General features: G+C 37.4%; 1 protein-coding gene across 3 annotated transcripts in view; it reads left to right on the top strand.

The window, feature by feature from the left end:
- Positions 1-15146, top strand: part of LOC144973372 (uncharacterized) — a 90672-nt gene extending 75526 nt beyond the window's left edge. For all 3 annotated transcript variants that reach the window (XM_078915712.1, XM_078915714.1, XM_078915713.1), the window contains 10 exons: positions 685-882; positions 2329-2623; positions 4673-4845; positions 5818-5961; positions 6656-6817; positions 7668-7829; positions 10311-10592; positions 12013-12153; positions 12916-13015; positions 13587-15146. In XM_078915712.1, the coding sequence (XP_078771838.1) occupies positions 685-882; positions 2329-2623; positions 4673-4845; positions 5818-5961; positions 6656-6817; positions 7668-7829; positions 10311-10592; positions 12013-12153; positions 12916-13015; positions 13587-13827 (1898 nt within the window). In that variant the 3' untranslated portion in view covers positions 13828-15146. The remainder of the gene's footprint in view (positions 1-684; positions 883-2328; positions 2624-4672; positions 4846-5817; positions 5962-6655; positions 6818-7667; positions 7830-10310; positions 10593-12012; positions 12154-12915; positions 13016-13586) is intronic.
- Positions 15147-16702: the final 1556 nt, after the last annotated feature.

The raw sequence follows: 16702 nt of genomic DNA, 5'->3' as shown, positions 1-16702 counted from the left end.
GTGATAAACCAGTGTCCTATCCAAAGAGTAGCAAGCAATTTTGCTGTTGTCTGTTTCCTACTATAGAAACCGGGATAAGATCCGGCTCCATGGGCTTTACGGCTCGGAAAGACTTTATATCTTTGAGTGCAACTGGAAATAAAAATGCACTACTCAAATCTCAAAGTGACACAAAGCTACTACCAACTGCGGACCGTGAAAAATACCCAATGAACAAAATGAATATAGATAGTATGCACTTGGCTTAAAAGTTCACAACATTGCCGGAAGTATAACGGACCAACACACAAAACTATCTGTAACCATGAACTTTTATAGACTGGTTAATACAGTCCAGTGAGAATTAGTCATAAACGTGGATGGCAAAAACAATAACAATGACTCGATTGACGACATTCTATATATAACAGCTTCGAAAAAGCGAACACTGAATGGTTTGGGATCAAAACCCTTCTTCAGCTAATAAAAAAAAACAGTCTATATAAACATTAATACCTCAATTAAAATTCAAACAGATTTTTATTGATGTATTCGTGATTTTAATATTTTTGTTGTTGACTGAAGAAGTGTTTGGTATTTTGTTCTTTTTAAAAGCTGTTATATTCATTTTTGTACAATACTTAATACTCCAATTGTATATGAAACGTTTAAACAACATGGTACATCACACTTTTCACACTTCAGGCTTTAGGTGCACTGATCCACTTCCTCCCATCAACGGTGCCAGAGTGTGCGGCGAATGGCACCACGGGCGTTACTGTATTCCATCGTGTCTTCCCTATTTCATGTTTATCTCCCCTGTCCCGCCATTTTATCTGTGTGGCCGAGATGGGATATGGTCGCCTCCAAATGGCCAACCTTTCCAGTTTCCTGTTTGTGCTCGTAAGTTTTTAACTAAATAAATAAATAAAATAATCCTAGGTGGGGTTCCTGACCTCCCATAGTGGGCAGGGAGGCACTTACTGTGTCCTCTATTCCCCCTATATCTGTTTTTCAACATGCTTTCTGTCTTTGTCTTGGGGTAAGATTACTTGGTTTTGTCCTGGCCCTGACTGGATACTCTAGCTGGGAGAGAAACAGTCAAATGTATAGTTAGATTTTTGGGAGATGATTGTTTTGTCTTGTAAATCATCTCTCTGTTATGCACTATATTAATATTAAATTAAGAAATTAAGGAGTAGGCACTGCATTATGTTTTGTTTACATAGTATATATGATTTGTAAATCTTCGAGTGTGTTCCTCTTAGTGAGGACCTGTGCTTGTGACTGGGTGAGACTTTAAGCTGATCTCAAACTTAGTACTTTGATAGTCTGTTCTTGGAATCTACATATTATGTTTCCTATTTGAACCAATTCCCCTTCGTCTTACCTTTTCTTTGGTGCTTTCATACCAATTCTAAAACTTTTTACTATGTCATGTTCTTCCTTTTTACTGCGCTAATATGACCTTAATGTGTTGCGGCGCTGTAAAACCCTTAAAAACAAACAAACAAAAAAAAAGAACTCGAAAAACAAAAACAAATAAAATAATCAATAGCTACAGTTATATAACAAATTTCCCCTAATCTGCCATGCTCACTGGTTTTTAAAATACTTCACGTGTTCCTCCAGCAAGCCATGCATTTAAACCTATTTCAATTTTAAACAGTATTAGTTGCATGTCATGTTAGGAGTAATTTTGGTCATGCCATATGTGTCATACTCATTCTAGTATTATCATTTTTAAAACTTGAACATTTATATAGAGCAATATCCACTAAATGTGCTCAAAGCACTTTACAAAAGGTCCCTAGCCAACAGCAATACTTGACTGGTAAGACAAGACATGACGTCTGTTAGGCGATATACCAGGTCTTTTTTTCCGACAACGATATCGCTGTTAATAACCAGGCAGTCATCTGAGTACATTGAGAGAATTTGAATAAAGAGCTTTTTCCAAGGACTCAACTATGTGCTGCTCACAGATGGTCTCCAAAGGCATGTGTCATACCACTAGACCACATAGCCACGCATATTAATACTTGACTTTAACGTCACTCCCAATATAATAATATTAACTTCAATCAAATATTGTTGTTTTTTGTTTGTTTATTTCAATCTAATGCCACACTCTTACCAACTACTCTGGAGTTCACACACTACATTTCTCACTACATTTGTTTTTCAGCTTCCTTTGTTTATTTTCCTGACAAAGGATTTGTACCTGAAATATCCATTGTTTGCACTGTTTCCGCCCAGAGTTTTTTTTCCAATTTCACTTGTTTGTTAGGATTTTTAGATCGCATTGACATCTTTTAAAACAAATTTTAAATGAATTTCTATCTGCAGGTGCTTCTTCTCCTATCTTAATTATGTATGGCTTGCTAGAAATGGAGGGCCCAGTTTGTGACATCACCTATCTGAAGCAACTGGAGAGTCACATGACCACAATACTGACTCAATTGGACAATGCTGTTGGTCTGTGTGGGAACCACAAAACCTGTGACTATTCCCATGCTTTGCAAGCTGAATGTAGAGTTAACAAACGCGAGCACCATGGAGATGATTTTCGGGTTAAGCGAAGTGTGGAGAATAAAGAGTTTTACTGTGTACGACTGAACATCACGCTAGCCAATCATGAAGGGTAATAAATGTACATTTATATAGCACTTATGCCGAAGGTTCTTCTTCTTCTTCTTCTTCTTCTTCTTCTTCTTCTTCTTCTTCTTCTTCTTCTTCTTCTTCTTCTTCTTCTTCTTCTTCTTCTTCTTCTTCTTCTTCTTCTTCTCTTCTTCTTCTTCTTTCTTCTTCTTCTTCTTCTTCTTCTTCTTCTTCTTCTTCTTCTTCTTCTTCTTCTTCTTCTTCTTCTTCTTCTTTCTTCTTCTTCTCTTCTTCTTCTTCTTCTTCTTCTTCTTCTTCTTCTTCTTCTTCTTCTTCTTTCTTCTTCTTCTTCTTCTTCTTCTCTTCTTCTTCTTCTTCTTCTTCTTCTTCTTCTTCTCTCTTTTCTTCTTCTTCTTCTTCTTCTTCTTCTTCTTCTTCTTCTTTCTTCTCTTCTTCTTCTTCTTCTTCTTCTTCTTCTTCTTCTTCTTCTTCTTCTTCTTTCTTCTTCTTCTTCTTCTTCTTCTTCTTCTTCTTCTTCTCTTCTTCTTCTTCTTTCTTCTTCTTCTTCTTCTTCTTCTTTCTTCTTCTTCTTCTTCTTTCTTCTTCTTTTTTCTTCTTCTTCTTCTTCTTCTTCTTCTTCTTTCTTCTTCTTCTTCTTTCTTTCCTCTCTGCATCTTTCTTCTTCTTCACTTTCTTCTTCTTCTTCTTCTTCTTCTTCTTCTTCTTCTCTTTCTTCTTCTTCTTCTTCTTCTTCTTCTTCTTCTTCTTCTTCTTTCTTCTTCTTCTTCTTCTTCTTCTTCTTCTTCTTCTTCTTCTTCTTCTTCTTCTTCTTCTTCTTCTTCTTCTTCTTCTTCTTCTTCTTCTTCTTCTTCTTCTCTCTTCTTCTTCTTCTTCTTCTTCTTCTCTTCTTCTTCTCTTCTTCTTCTTCTTCTTCTTCTTCTTCTTCTTCTTCTTCTTCTTCTTCTTCTTCTTCTTCTTCTCTTCTTCTTCTTCTTTCTTCTTCTTCTTCTTCTTCTTCTTCTTCTTCTTCTTCTTCTTCTTCTTCTTCTTCTTCTTCTTCTTCTTCTTTCTTCTTCTTCTCTTCTTCTTCTTCTTCTTCTTCTCTCTTCTTCTTTCTTCTTTTCTTCTTCTTCTTCTTTCTTCTTCTTTTCTTCTTCTTCTTCTTCTTCTTCTTCTTCTTCTTCTTCTTCTTCTTCTTTCTTCTTCTTCTTTCTTCTTCTTCTTCTTCTTTCTTCTTCTTCTTTCTTCTTCTTCTTCTTTCTTCTTTCTTCTTCTTTTTCTCTTCTTCTTCTTCTTTTCTTTCTTCTTTTCTTCTTTTCTTCTTTTCTTCTTCTTTTCTTCTTTTCTTCTTCTTCTTCTTCTTCTTCTTTCTTCTCTTTCTTCTTTTCTTCTTCTCTTTTCTTCTCTTCTTCTTCTTCTCTTCTTCTTCTTCTTCTTCTTTTCTTCTTCTTCTTCTTTTCTTTCTTCTTTCTTCTTTCTTTTCTTCTTTTCTTCTTTTCTTCTTTCTTCTTTCTTCTTTTCTTTTCTTTCTCTCTTCTTTTCTCTTTCTTTTCTTCTTTCTTCTTTCTTTTTCTTCCTTCTTTCTATTTCCTTCTTTGCCTTCTTTTTTCTTTTCTTCCGTATCTTTTTTCTTCTTTTCTTTCTTCTTTTTATTTCTTTCTTCTTTCTTTTTTCCCTTCTATTTCTTTTCTCTTTTCTTTCTCTTTTCTTCTTCTCTTCTTTCTCTCTTCTTATAATAATAATAATAATTATAATAATTGTTGAGCCTGTACCAATCACGAGGTGCTCTGATGCGTACAGAACTCAACATTAATTCAGAAATACAAATCTTAAGATGCTTTTTAAACTTTTCCTTTCTTTCGATGAACAATACTGTAAATCATTTGGAATTTCGACTTTTTGATGTAAGAAGAATAATAATAAATCAAGTACTCCATGATCTCGATTTGATATTTTACAATGTGTCTTGAAGTTATAAAGTGTTGTTTGTAAAGCACTTTGAGCACGTCTAGTAGATATATTAATGCTTGAGGTTTTTAAAGTTGTTTTTCTTTTGTTTTTTGTTTTTCACATTTTTTTTTATCATCAAAAGTTATCATGCCCGAGATCAAAGAGATGAGTGGGTTTTGGACGAGTTTGCAAGCCTCATCAAGAAGGACCCCTCCCTGGGTCAGTTTGATCTCAAATCTGTTCAAGTGAATGTAGAAGACGTATGTTTGACAGGATCTTTCAAATCGAAAGACGCTTCTGGAATTCCCAAATGTGGTTAGTTTGAAGATTACCTTTTGTTACCAATGGTATAAGTTTGGTATTGTGTCATTGAAGAGTTCATGTAAAGTTTCAAGATCTCAATAGCTCATTTGGTAGAGCACTTGCTTCACATGCAAAGGGACCAAGATCAATCCGGGTTGCAGTCGAGATTGATTTTTATGACCCTCCAGTCCACCCAGCAGTGATTGGGTAGTCAGAACTTTTATTAAATTTGGTGGAACGTACTTTGCGATTGACTAGCGTCCTATCCAAGGGGTACAAGCAATTGCTATTGTCCGTTTCACGCTATAGAAACCAGGGATAATCTTCGGCTCCTTGGACCTGGGGGCTCTGAAGACCTGCTTTTTTTTTCAAGGTTGAAATAGGATGAATTCAATTTATAGTAATAAAAAAATAATTTTAATGAGCTTTTATATAGCGCAATATCCACTAAACATGCTCAAAGTGCTTTACAGGGGGTCTCTAGCCAACAGCAACACTAAACATTTATGACAGGACATTCAGACAGAATGTTGGGATATGATTATACATCATGGTATGGGAAATTCACTTTGGTTTGTTTCTTTTTACACCCCCCAGCTTCTAACGGTTTTTGTGCGGCTATGTGTTTTAGTGGTATGACACTCGCTTTCGGATCGGAAGGTCCTGGGTTCGAGTTTTGCTCAGTGCATAGTTGAGTCCTTGGAAAAGGCTCTTAACTCATATTCTCTCACCGTACCCAGGTGTAAAATGAGTACCTGGCCGTTAACAGCATTATCTCTGTCCGTCAAAATTGTAATATCGTCTAATGGGTGCCATGTCCTGTTCTACATGTGAAGTGTTTCCGTTGGCCAGGGACCCCTTGTAAAGCGCTGAGAGCACGTTTAGTGGATATTGCGCTATTTAAAAAACTCTTTTTTTTTCTATTTGAAAAAAAATATATATATCTCTTCATGTTTCTTGTTCATCTGAATATTTTCTTCACAGTCGAGTGTCCAGTAGACCATGCGATCACTGACCAGTTGGTTTGTGAACCATGTCCTAGGGGATGGTACAACGACAACCCTGGGGACCATCCATGCAAACCCTGCCCTCAAGATGGCTTGACAAAGAGAAGCATCAACTGCCAAGGTAGGTCTAAGCCTGTTTCTGTCATGTTGTATTTTACTTCAAAGTTGACAATTTTCAGTATATTTACGGAATTCAGTATTTTGTAAGCAGTATATTTTCCAATCACCAGCTAAATGGAAAAAAAGGTAATTCATAATGCCTTTTTATTGAAGTTCAGTGCTCAGAAAGGGGGCGGACAATGTGTTTGCGTAGAAGTTCAGTGAACTTTTGCCTCCTGAATTGGCAGCCTTGGTACTTGAAAAAAACAAAATGAGCATTCATATTGCACAATATTTACACCTGAGTGCCGTAAGAGTGACTGAACTATGCGTCAGAACAAAACTCAAACTCTGGACCACACAGCCCAAAAGCATACCACTAGACCACATAGGCAAATTAAGATATTAAGGAGCAGGCACCGGTGTAAGATCAAGAACCAAACAAGTGTGTGTGTGTGTGAAAGATGCCAGACAAAGCAAGAAAGAAAACTATAAGAAGACATCATTCCAAAAAATCAGTCGAACTCGACTGGGGAGGTAGCATGTCTGACATGAGAGCACGTCTGACTGGAAATCAGAAGGTCTGAGGTTCGATCTCTAGATGATCATTTTAAAACAATTGTTTTTTCCTCTCCACTTCTCATTCTCATTGGGATAAATAATATACCAATTCTGTCTACCATCTATCCCCCCCCCCACCACCCTTCATCCCACAGAGCAATGCATATTAGGCACACATCTAGATCCTGTCACAGGACACTGTGCCCCATGCCCTAGAGGTCAGTACCAAGATGAGACAGGGACATTACACTGTCAGTCATGTCCACTGGGATACTCAACATTGAAGAATGGGTCACAAAATATCTCCGAATGCATTGGTAAGTAAGTAAATAGCAATGTGAAATTGAATGTAGGCGTCAATTTAATCTAACAGATACAATGGATGTTTCGGGTTTCCCCTTTATCAACATTCGTCTGTAGTGTTTTATTCATCCTGTTTTGTTGATAAAAGGGAAACATTCGTCTGTTTTATTCATCCTGTGTTTTGTTGATAAAGGGGAAACCTGAAACGTCCATTTTGTCTGTTTTTTGTGTATTAAATTGAAGCTTACATTCAATTTTACAGTTTTTTATTTCTTCAAGCTTTGAGTAGCAACATTTACATTACTTTGGTGAGTAAAAGAAATATATCCGTAAGTTTTATTGATAATATTTTTGTTCTAGAAATTATAATTCTAACCAGTTATCATATCGTACTCTTGAAAGACTTGTATTTAACAATTTGGCCAGAGAACTCGTACTTTAAATATTGATTGATTTAACTCTCATCTTGTCAACAAAAAAAACCTCTCAGACCTAGGACCTTTCCCTTATTCAAGCATCAAATCTTTCACAAAAATCTGAACTTTCCGGCTATGTGGTCTTGTGGTATGACACTCGCTTTCATTTCGGAAGGTCTTAGGTTCGACCCTCGCTCAGCACATAGTTGAGTTCATGGAAAAGGCTCTCTCCATACTCCAGTTTAAAATGAGTACCTGGCCGTTAACTGTGCTGTCTTTGTCCGAAAAAAAATTGGAATATCGCCTAACAAGCATCATGTCCCGTCCTACATGTTAAATGTTGCTGTTGGTCAGGGACCCCATATTACTTTGGGCATGTTCAGTGGATATTGCGGTATATAAAATCTCCATTTAATTTAATTCAATTTGACTTTTTCATTTTCCTTAGACATTTGTCCAGATGGAAAAGAACTTGGTCCCAATGGCGAATGCGTGCTGTGTCCTGCAGGCTGGTACAAGAATAAAACGGCTTCTCCTCGCTGCATGACCTGTCCTTATGCTTGGACAACACTGGGTGAAGGTGCTACGAAGGAGACGGACTGTTTGTATAGTAGGTCAATTTATTTTAATTTTTAGTTGTAGTAGTAGTGGTAGTAGTAGTAGTAGTAGTAGTAGTAGTAGTAGTAGTAGTAGTAGTAGTAGTAGTAGTAGTAGTAGTAGCAGTAGTAGTGGTAGTGGTAGTGGTAGTGGTAGTGGTAGTAGTAGTAGTTGTAGTAGTAGTAGTAGTAGTAGTAGTAGTAGTAGTAGTATAGTAGCAGCAGCAGCAGTAGTAAGTAGTAGTATAGTAGTAGTAGTAGTAGTAGTAGTGTAGTAGTAGTAGTAGTAGTAGTAGTAGTAGTAGTAGTAGTAGTAGTAGTAGCAGCAGCAGCAGCAGTAGTGGTTAGTGTAGTGTGTAGTAGTAGTAGTAGTAGTAGTAGTAGTAGGAGTAGTAGTAGTAGTAGTAGTAGTAGTAGTAGTAGTAGTAGTAGTAGTAGTAGTAGTAGTAGTAGTCCTTCAGTCATGAGGCCCATGGAGCCAGAGTTTATTCCTGTTTCTATAGCATGAGATGGACAGTAGCAATTACTTGATATCCGTTGGATAGGACGCTAGACTACTTAAAGTACTTTCCACCGAATTTAGCAGACCCAGAAACCCAATCATTGCTGGGTGGACAGGGTGGGGGGAGGGGTGCAGAAAAAATATCGACTGCACCAAGGATCAATCTAGGTCGCTTTGCATGTGACGTGAGTGCTCTACTAACTGAGCTAACAGGTCCATCATATGATTATTGCGCAATATATATATATATATATTCTAAGGAGGCAGGGGGGGGGGGGGGCGAGTAATGTACACTCCCAACAAGCCACAAAATGACAATAACCAACAAGCCACAGAATGACACAAGTCAACAAGCCACAGAATGACAATAGCCAACAAGCCTAAGAATGATACAGACCAACAAGTCACCGAATGACACTAACCAACAAGCCACGAAATGACAATAGTCAACAAGCCACAGAATAACACTAGCCAACAAGCCACAGAATAACACTAACCAACAAGCCACAGAATAACACTAGCCAACAAGCCACAGAATGACACTAGCCAACAAGCCACAGAATAACACTAACCACAAGCCACAGAATAACACTACCCAACAACAAGCCACAGAATAACACTAGCCAACAAGCCACAGAATGACACTAGCCAACAAGCCACAGAATGACACTAGCCAACAAAGCACAGAATGACAATAGCCAACAAGCCACAGAATGACACTAGCCAACAAGCCACATAAAAACACTAACCAACAAGCCACAGAATAACACTAGCCAACAAGCCACAGAATAACACTAGCCAACAAGCCACATATTGACAATAGCCAACAAGCCACAGAATGACACTAGCCAACAAGCCACATAATAATACTAACCAACAAGCCACAGAATAACACTAGCCAACAAGTCACAGAATAACACTAGCCAACACGCCACAGAATGACACTAGCCAACAAGCCACATAATAACACTACCGAACAACAAGACACAGTATGACACTAGCCAACAAGACACAGAATGACACTAGCCAACAAGCCACAGAATAACACTAGCCAACAAGCCACAGAATAACACTAGCCAACAAGCCACAGAATGACAATAGCCAACAAGCCACAGAATGATACAGGCCAACAAGTCACAGAATGACACTAACCAACAAGCCACAGAATGACACTAGCCAACAAGCCACAGAATGACACTGACACAGCCAACAAGCCACAGAATGACACTAGCCAACAAGCCACATACAAGAATATAATACTAACCAACAAGCCACAGAATAACACTAGCCAACAAGTCACAGAATAACACTAGCCAACACGCCACAGAATGACACTAGCCAACAAGCCACATAATAACACTACCGAACAACAAGACACAGTATGACACTAGCCAACAAGACACAGAATGACACTAGCCAACAAGCCACAGAATAACACTAGCCAACAAGCCACAGAATAACACTAGCCAACAAGCCACAGAATAACACTAGCCAACAAGCCACATATTGACATTAGCCAACAAGCCACAGAATGACACTAGCCAACAAGCCACAGAATGACACTAGCCAACAAGCCACAGAATAACACTAGCCAACAAGCCACAGAATAACACTAGCCAACAAGCCACAGAATGACACTAGCCAACAAGCCACAGCATAACGTCATAATCAGCGAGGGGTTTTCAACAATATCAATACGTCTATAGATAGTTCGAAGATGACGTCACTCAGGCCTTTGTTATTGTTTTTGCCATCCGCGTTTGTGAGTTGTTCTCACTAAACTGTATTAACCAGACTATAAAAGTTTATGGTTACACAGAGTTTGTGTGTTGGTCCGTTATACTTCCGGATGGCAATGTTGTGAACTCCTTGGCCAAGCGCATTCTATCTATACTTGCACTCTGTCATTTGTTATGGTTTTCCTGGATTGGATTACATGTTATCAATAAATTTATTGAGATATATGTATTTTTTTTTGTTTCCCAAATTTCAGAAAAATGCAAACCAGGTCATTTTTTAGATGTTGAAACGGGCAGTTGTCTCCCCTGTCCCCATGGAACGTTCCAACCCCTCAGCGGCGTGACGTCATTTTGCCAGCCGTGCGGTGTCGGTCTGACCACCTTGGACGTGGGATCTGACAGACAAACCCTGTGTCTGGAGGGTAACGTGAATGAATGTGTGCTGGGGATAGACGATTGCCCTCAACACACCTCGTGTGTTGATATAGAGGATGGGTTGTTTGTGTGTCAGTGCAAGTATGGTGTTGATGAGAATGGTAAGATATGCTGAGTTCTTCTTTTAAGATTAGATATAAGAAAAAGTATGAACACTTCTTTTTTTTTAATTTAAAAATTAAGCTTTTATATAGCGCAATATCCACTAAACGTGCTTAAAGCTCTTAACAAAGGCTAGATAAGCAACAGCAACACGTAATTTGTAGAACGAGACATGACGCATTTTAGGCGATATTACAATTCTTTTTTGTCTGACACAGACAAAGGTTAACAGCCGGGTACTCATTTTACACCATATATGGAGCATTTTCCAAGGACTCAACTATGTACCGAGTGAGGCTCGAACCCAGAACATTCCAATCCAAAAGCGAGAGTCATACCACAAGACGTATATAGGCCTATACGTAGACCGGATGTTATGATAGCTCATTGACAAGCAATGGGACTGGGATTGGTCCCGTATGTAGTTGAGATTTTGTTCTCACCCTAGCAATAATTGAGTAGCCGGGTCTCTTAGATCTCGCAGGAAGTAGTTTATGATAAGCTAGTGCCCTATTTAGAGGAAAGCAAGCAATTGCTATTGTCCGTTTCTCACTGTGGAAACAGAGATAGGCTCCAGCGCCATGAGCCTAATGTTTCTGAATGACTTTTTTTGTTTCTTACTAAGGTGTTTTGAGAGATAATAGTAATGTACGAACCATATTATCTTTAAAAGGATATTATTTCAACGTGATATTGATGTAATAATGTTAATTTGCAGTAAAGAAATATTTTTATAAACCAAGAACGTGATTTATTAAACAAGGAATTCATTAAAATTAAGAAGAATGAAGACGTTGATAATTGAAATTGATTTGAAAATGTCAACTAGAATATGTTTCCTTCCAGTATTGAATAAAAAAGAAAAATTAAGTACATATAAGAAAATATCTACCTGAAAAACTAACCTGGCTGTCTGCTGGTGAGGCATGTTTATCTGTGCAGCTATGTGGTCTTGTGGTATGACACTCGCTTTTGGATCGGAAGGTCCTGTGTTCAAGCATCACAAGAGGCATTGTTGAGTCCTTGGAGAAGGCTATTTTACTCACATTCTCTCACCATACTCAGGTGTAAAATGAGTACCTGGACGTTAACAGCGTTTTCTCTGTCCGGAAAAAATGTAATAGCGCCTAACAGGCGTCATGTCTCGTTCTACATGTTACGCGTTGCTGTGGCTAGGGACTCCTTGTAAAGTGCTTTGAGCATGTTTAGTGGATATTGCGCTCAATTTTATAAAAATCTTATGGGGTGATATTTGTCTTGTATTTTTTTTCTTTGGTATTTTCTTCTGCCTTTCCTGACAATGTTTCATACACAGTTTTTCAAATGTTTATCTCACACCAGTACTTGCTCCCTGCTTCATTTATCACTTTGATATTTTCAAAAAGCATTCTTACATTATATTTTATTATATAACTACAGGTGTTTGCAAGAGAACAGAACGGATAATCACATCATGTGACCCGATTAGCTCCCCTAAGGGAAATGACCAGATAGAGAGTTCTGAGGCACCTTCCTGTAAATGTGATCAGAATGGTTGTAAAACAGTCAATATTGAAAAAGGTGTGTAGCGTTTAATTTTGACCTGCTTCACCTGTCTTGAAGGGTCCCAATAGTTCACTCGCTTCACAAGGAAAGGGATAAAGATTTATCTAGGTTACAGTCAAAACTTTATTCTCACCCCCTGTCCTGTTCACCCAAGAGTGATTGTGGAGGTGAATCTGTTAGAACAAGTGGAAAGTACTTTGTGATCGTCCTTTACAAAGGGTAGTAAGCAATTGCTATTGTGATTTGTCTTGAAATAGTGATTATCTATGAGTTTATTAAATCACAATATTAAAAGGTAGGAGCAGCTTCAATTTACTAAGGAAGACAGATGATGTGGAACATTTTGGGTTCCTCCTTTGTCAATGAAATCAAAATATGATGAGTAAGACACAATAGTGATTTAAAATCAAAGTTGTTGCATTTTAATGTATCCTTAACTAGAGAGAGAGAGAGACTTCACTGATATATTTGTGCGGCTATGTGGTCTAGTGTTATGACTGTCGTTTTCAGGTCGGAAAGTCATGGCTTTGAGCCTCGCTCGGCGCCGAGTTGAGTCCCTGAAAAAGATTCTTTACTCATATTCTCTCACCATACTCAGGTGTAAAATGAGTACCTGGCCGTTAACAGCGTTGTCTTTGTCGGAAAAATAAAAATGTTATATCGCCTAACAGGGTCATGTCTCGTTCTACATGTTACGGTTTGCTGTTGTAAAGTGCTTTGAGCACGTTTTGTGGACTTTTCGCTTTATAAAAAAGCTCAATATCACTGTTTTCACAGATGACAAAACATTCCTACAGAGTTTGGTCCTATACAGCATGACAACAGCTACAGCTGCAGCTTTCCTCGTCCTCATCATTGTGGCCATCATTGTGTGCAGGTAAGTTTTTTAAAAAACAGCTTTACATTCCAAATGTATTATGCTGTATGATTTGCAGCACTGTGCTACATGTATTGTGCTGTATGATTTGCAGCACTGTGCTACATGTATTATGCTGTATGATTTGCAGCACTGTGCTATAGTTAATGCGTTTTACTATCTCCATATTTTTCTTCATGATGAACAAATGGATTTTGTAATCTTTTCTAAATTGTATGCTTGAGTGACTTATATTATATAACTGTTAGGTGCTTTAAGCTTGTTTAGATATGGGGTAGTTGATAGAGAAACATTTCGCATTGCAAGTAAGTAATGAATAATATTGAATATTACAGATTCGAAAACGAATCAAATACCAAACACGAAATGTTTCAGGATCAAAACTCTTCTACAGCCAGTGACAGAAACAATAAAGCATTAATACATCACTTGAAATCCAGATAGACAGAAGTATTTGGCACGTCTTGTCCTCAAGTAGTAGAATCTTGAAATGACATTCCAAATTCTTATCTGTCTCTCCGGGTTTTTTTATATTATGGTAAAATTATAATCACCAATTTATTTCCTGCAGGCAGCGGATCCAATCACGAAGCCAGAAACATGTCAGACTGTATAGAAGAGAAGAGAAAGGGTCAACGGGATGTCAAAACAATGCCTTTGAAATAACCCCTGACCCCATCAGCACAATCAGCCAATCAGAGACATTGAGCACACATACGTTATCGGGTGACAACCTGTCCATTCGGTGTTTTACTGACAGTTTGGTCGGATTTGATCTCAGTGACAGGGACTCCAATTTTTACTTTTCTTGAACTCTCTGCTGTTTGGAAGGAATTCATAGACAGGAGGTTACTTGCTGTGTCTTCTGTCCCGCCATATCTGTATTCTGAGTTGCTTTCTGCCTTTGTTTTGGAATGGGATCACTCGGTGTGGCCCTGGTCAGTTATCTGAGTCCTTGGCTGAGAGGGAAACAGTAAAATGTGTAGAATTAGTTTTGAGAAATGATATTTTCTTTCCTTGTAAATTGTCTCTTGTTTAATGTGTTTTTGTTTTGATTATGCTAATGATTTGTTAACATTTGAGTGTATGCATTCCTCTTTGCGGGGTTTTGCGCTTATGTCTGAATGAGACTTTAAGGTGATCCCAAAGTAAGTACACTGAATAGGGGGAATCTACATCTGTTCCCATTTGAAACAATCTCCTTTGTATTACTTCTACTTGTTTGCTTTTAATTGTAAATCAACGTTATCATGTCTATCCTATTTTCTTCCTGACACTGAAATGACCTAAATGTGACGGATGTGCCTGCCGTAAAACCTTTTAAAAAAGCAAAACAATCCTAGGCTTCAGGTAGCCTCCACTGCTCAGAATAATTAGGAATAATTGAAGTCTGTCCTACAGCATGGAAGTGGAACTTGGAATGCATCGCAGGCATAAATAAGGAGGATACAAATTTTCGTAAACAGATGTTACTCAAGAGTATAATGAATGGATAGAATTAAGAACGAAGACGTATGGAAAAGAACACAACAGAAACCAATGGGAGAAGAAATAGGTAGAAGACAATGGAGGTGGATTGGACACACCCTTAGAAAGATTGACTTCACTATAACAAAGAAGGTATTGGACTGGACCCCCCAAGGCAGAAGATCAAGGGGTAGGCCACGGGGAACATGGGGAGGAATTAAAGAAGCTGATGTATACAGAGAAGTGATAAGACTTGGAACGAGCTAAAAAAAAAAGTTAGCTCAGGATAGAGAAAGATGGAAACTGTTTGTCTATTACCTGAGTCAGAGTCGAAACAGAACAAAAGCCAACCTACGTATTCCACACCAGGGCTCAAAAGCTACCCTTGAACACACCAACAATAATAATGAATTTATGTAAAATCAGACTTTAACTGGTTCATAATATAATAATCATAACCCCAAAACATATGATGTTTTTTGTTCATGTTGTGTTTGTTTTTTGCTTCTGCAATTTTCATTTTTCTACTATGTTCAAATACTTTGGATACAGTTACGTCACAGCAATTGTCTGGTTGTGTAAATATAATAATATAGTTTGGTCAGAATATTTATATGATAAAAAAAAACACTTTTATTCAATGAATTTTTATTTTTACAAACTATTTAAAGTGTTTTCTTTGTAATTACAAGAGAAGCTTTGAAAAACACAAACATTCCGTACGATATGTGGGCAGGGAGGTACTTACTGTGTCTTCTATCCCCCTATATCTGGGTGGGGTTCCTGACGTCCCATAGTGGGCAGGGAGGTACCTACTGTGTCTTCTATCCCCCTATATCTGGGTGGGGTTTCTGACTTCCCATAGTGGGCAGGGAGGTACTTACTGTGTCTTCTATCCCCCTATATCTGGGTGGGGTTCCTGACTTCCCATAGTGGGCAGGGAGGTACTTACTGTGTCTTCTATCCCCCTATATCTGGGTGGGGTTCCTGACTTCCCAAAGTGGGCAGGGAGGTACTTACTGTATCTTCTATCCCCCTATATCTGTTTTCCAACTTGCTTTCTGTCTTTGTCTGGGAATATGAGATAAATTGGTTTTGTCCTGGCCCTCATTGGATACCACGGCTGAGAGGGAAACGGTCAAATGTTTAGTTTTAGGAGATGATATTTTTTTCTTTGTAAATCATCTTTCTGTTATGCACTGTTTATTTTTTGTTGTCATATTATATATTATTTGTAAACATTTGAGTGTGTTCCTCTTAGTTCGTACCTGTACTTGTGTCTAGGTGATCTCAAACTAAGTACTTTGACAGTGTGATCTTAGAATCTACATCTGATTCCTATTTGAACAAATCCCCCTTTGTCTTCGCTTTTCCATGCTTTAGTGTAGAGTCAAATGACGTGTGTATTTGGTAATCGAATACCTTGATAATATTCAATCATTGAAACCAAAACACATTCAGTAAACTTTTGGATCATGTTAATTGGATTCAATAGTCTGATGTCAAGTCCGCCCCGCAACCTTCAGCTTGGTTCTCAACAAAGAAAATCGGTAATCTTTATTCTTCATCCTGGATAGAACTTTGTCACATGTCATGTGGTCCGGATGCATAAAACTCAAAACGTGATCAGATTTATAATGCTTTTATCCTCTAGATACACTGTTATGCTAGTCGGAGAAGTATTTCATAAGGGCTTTGAGGGAGATAATGGCGTCCGCCATTGTTCCGATAGTTCAGAACCAATTACTTGCGTCATTACGAGGGAAGTGACGTCACGACTGTTGAACCCTATTATACTATAATATACAGATTGATAAGAATAACTTGATGAAGTACCATTGTTTGCTCTTTTAATGTTTATACTGTATAATTCTTACTATTCTCATGATTATTATTGTTATTATTATTATTATTATTATTATTATTATTATTATTATTATTATTATTATTATTATTACTATTAATATTATTATTATTATTATTATTATTATTATTATTATATTATTATTATTATTATTATTATTATTATTATTATTATTATTATTTTTATTATTATTACCATCATCATCATCATCATCATTATTACTATTATTTATTATTATTGTTAATATTGTTATAAATATAATATAAATATATAAGGTTTCTATATTCTGATTAAATACTCTAGGGAATCAAAATTTCCCAAGGATGAGTCATCATATTATTTACTTTTTATACCTC

Source organism: Berghia stephanieae, chromosome 5 (genome assembly GCF_034508935.2).
Source record: "Berghia stephanieae isolate SIO BIC M18660-M18661 chromosome 5, UCSD_Bste_1.3, whole genome shotgun sequence".
Lineage (NCBI taxonomy): Eukaryota > Metazoa > Mollusca > Gastropoda > Nudibranchia > Aeolidiidae > Berghia > Berghia stephanieae.
This window is presented reverse-complemented; position numbering and strand designations above follow the sequence as displayed.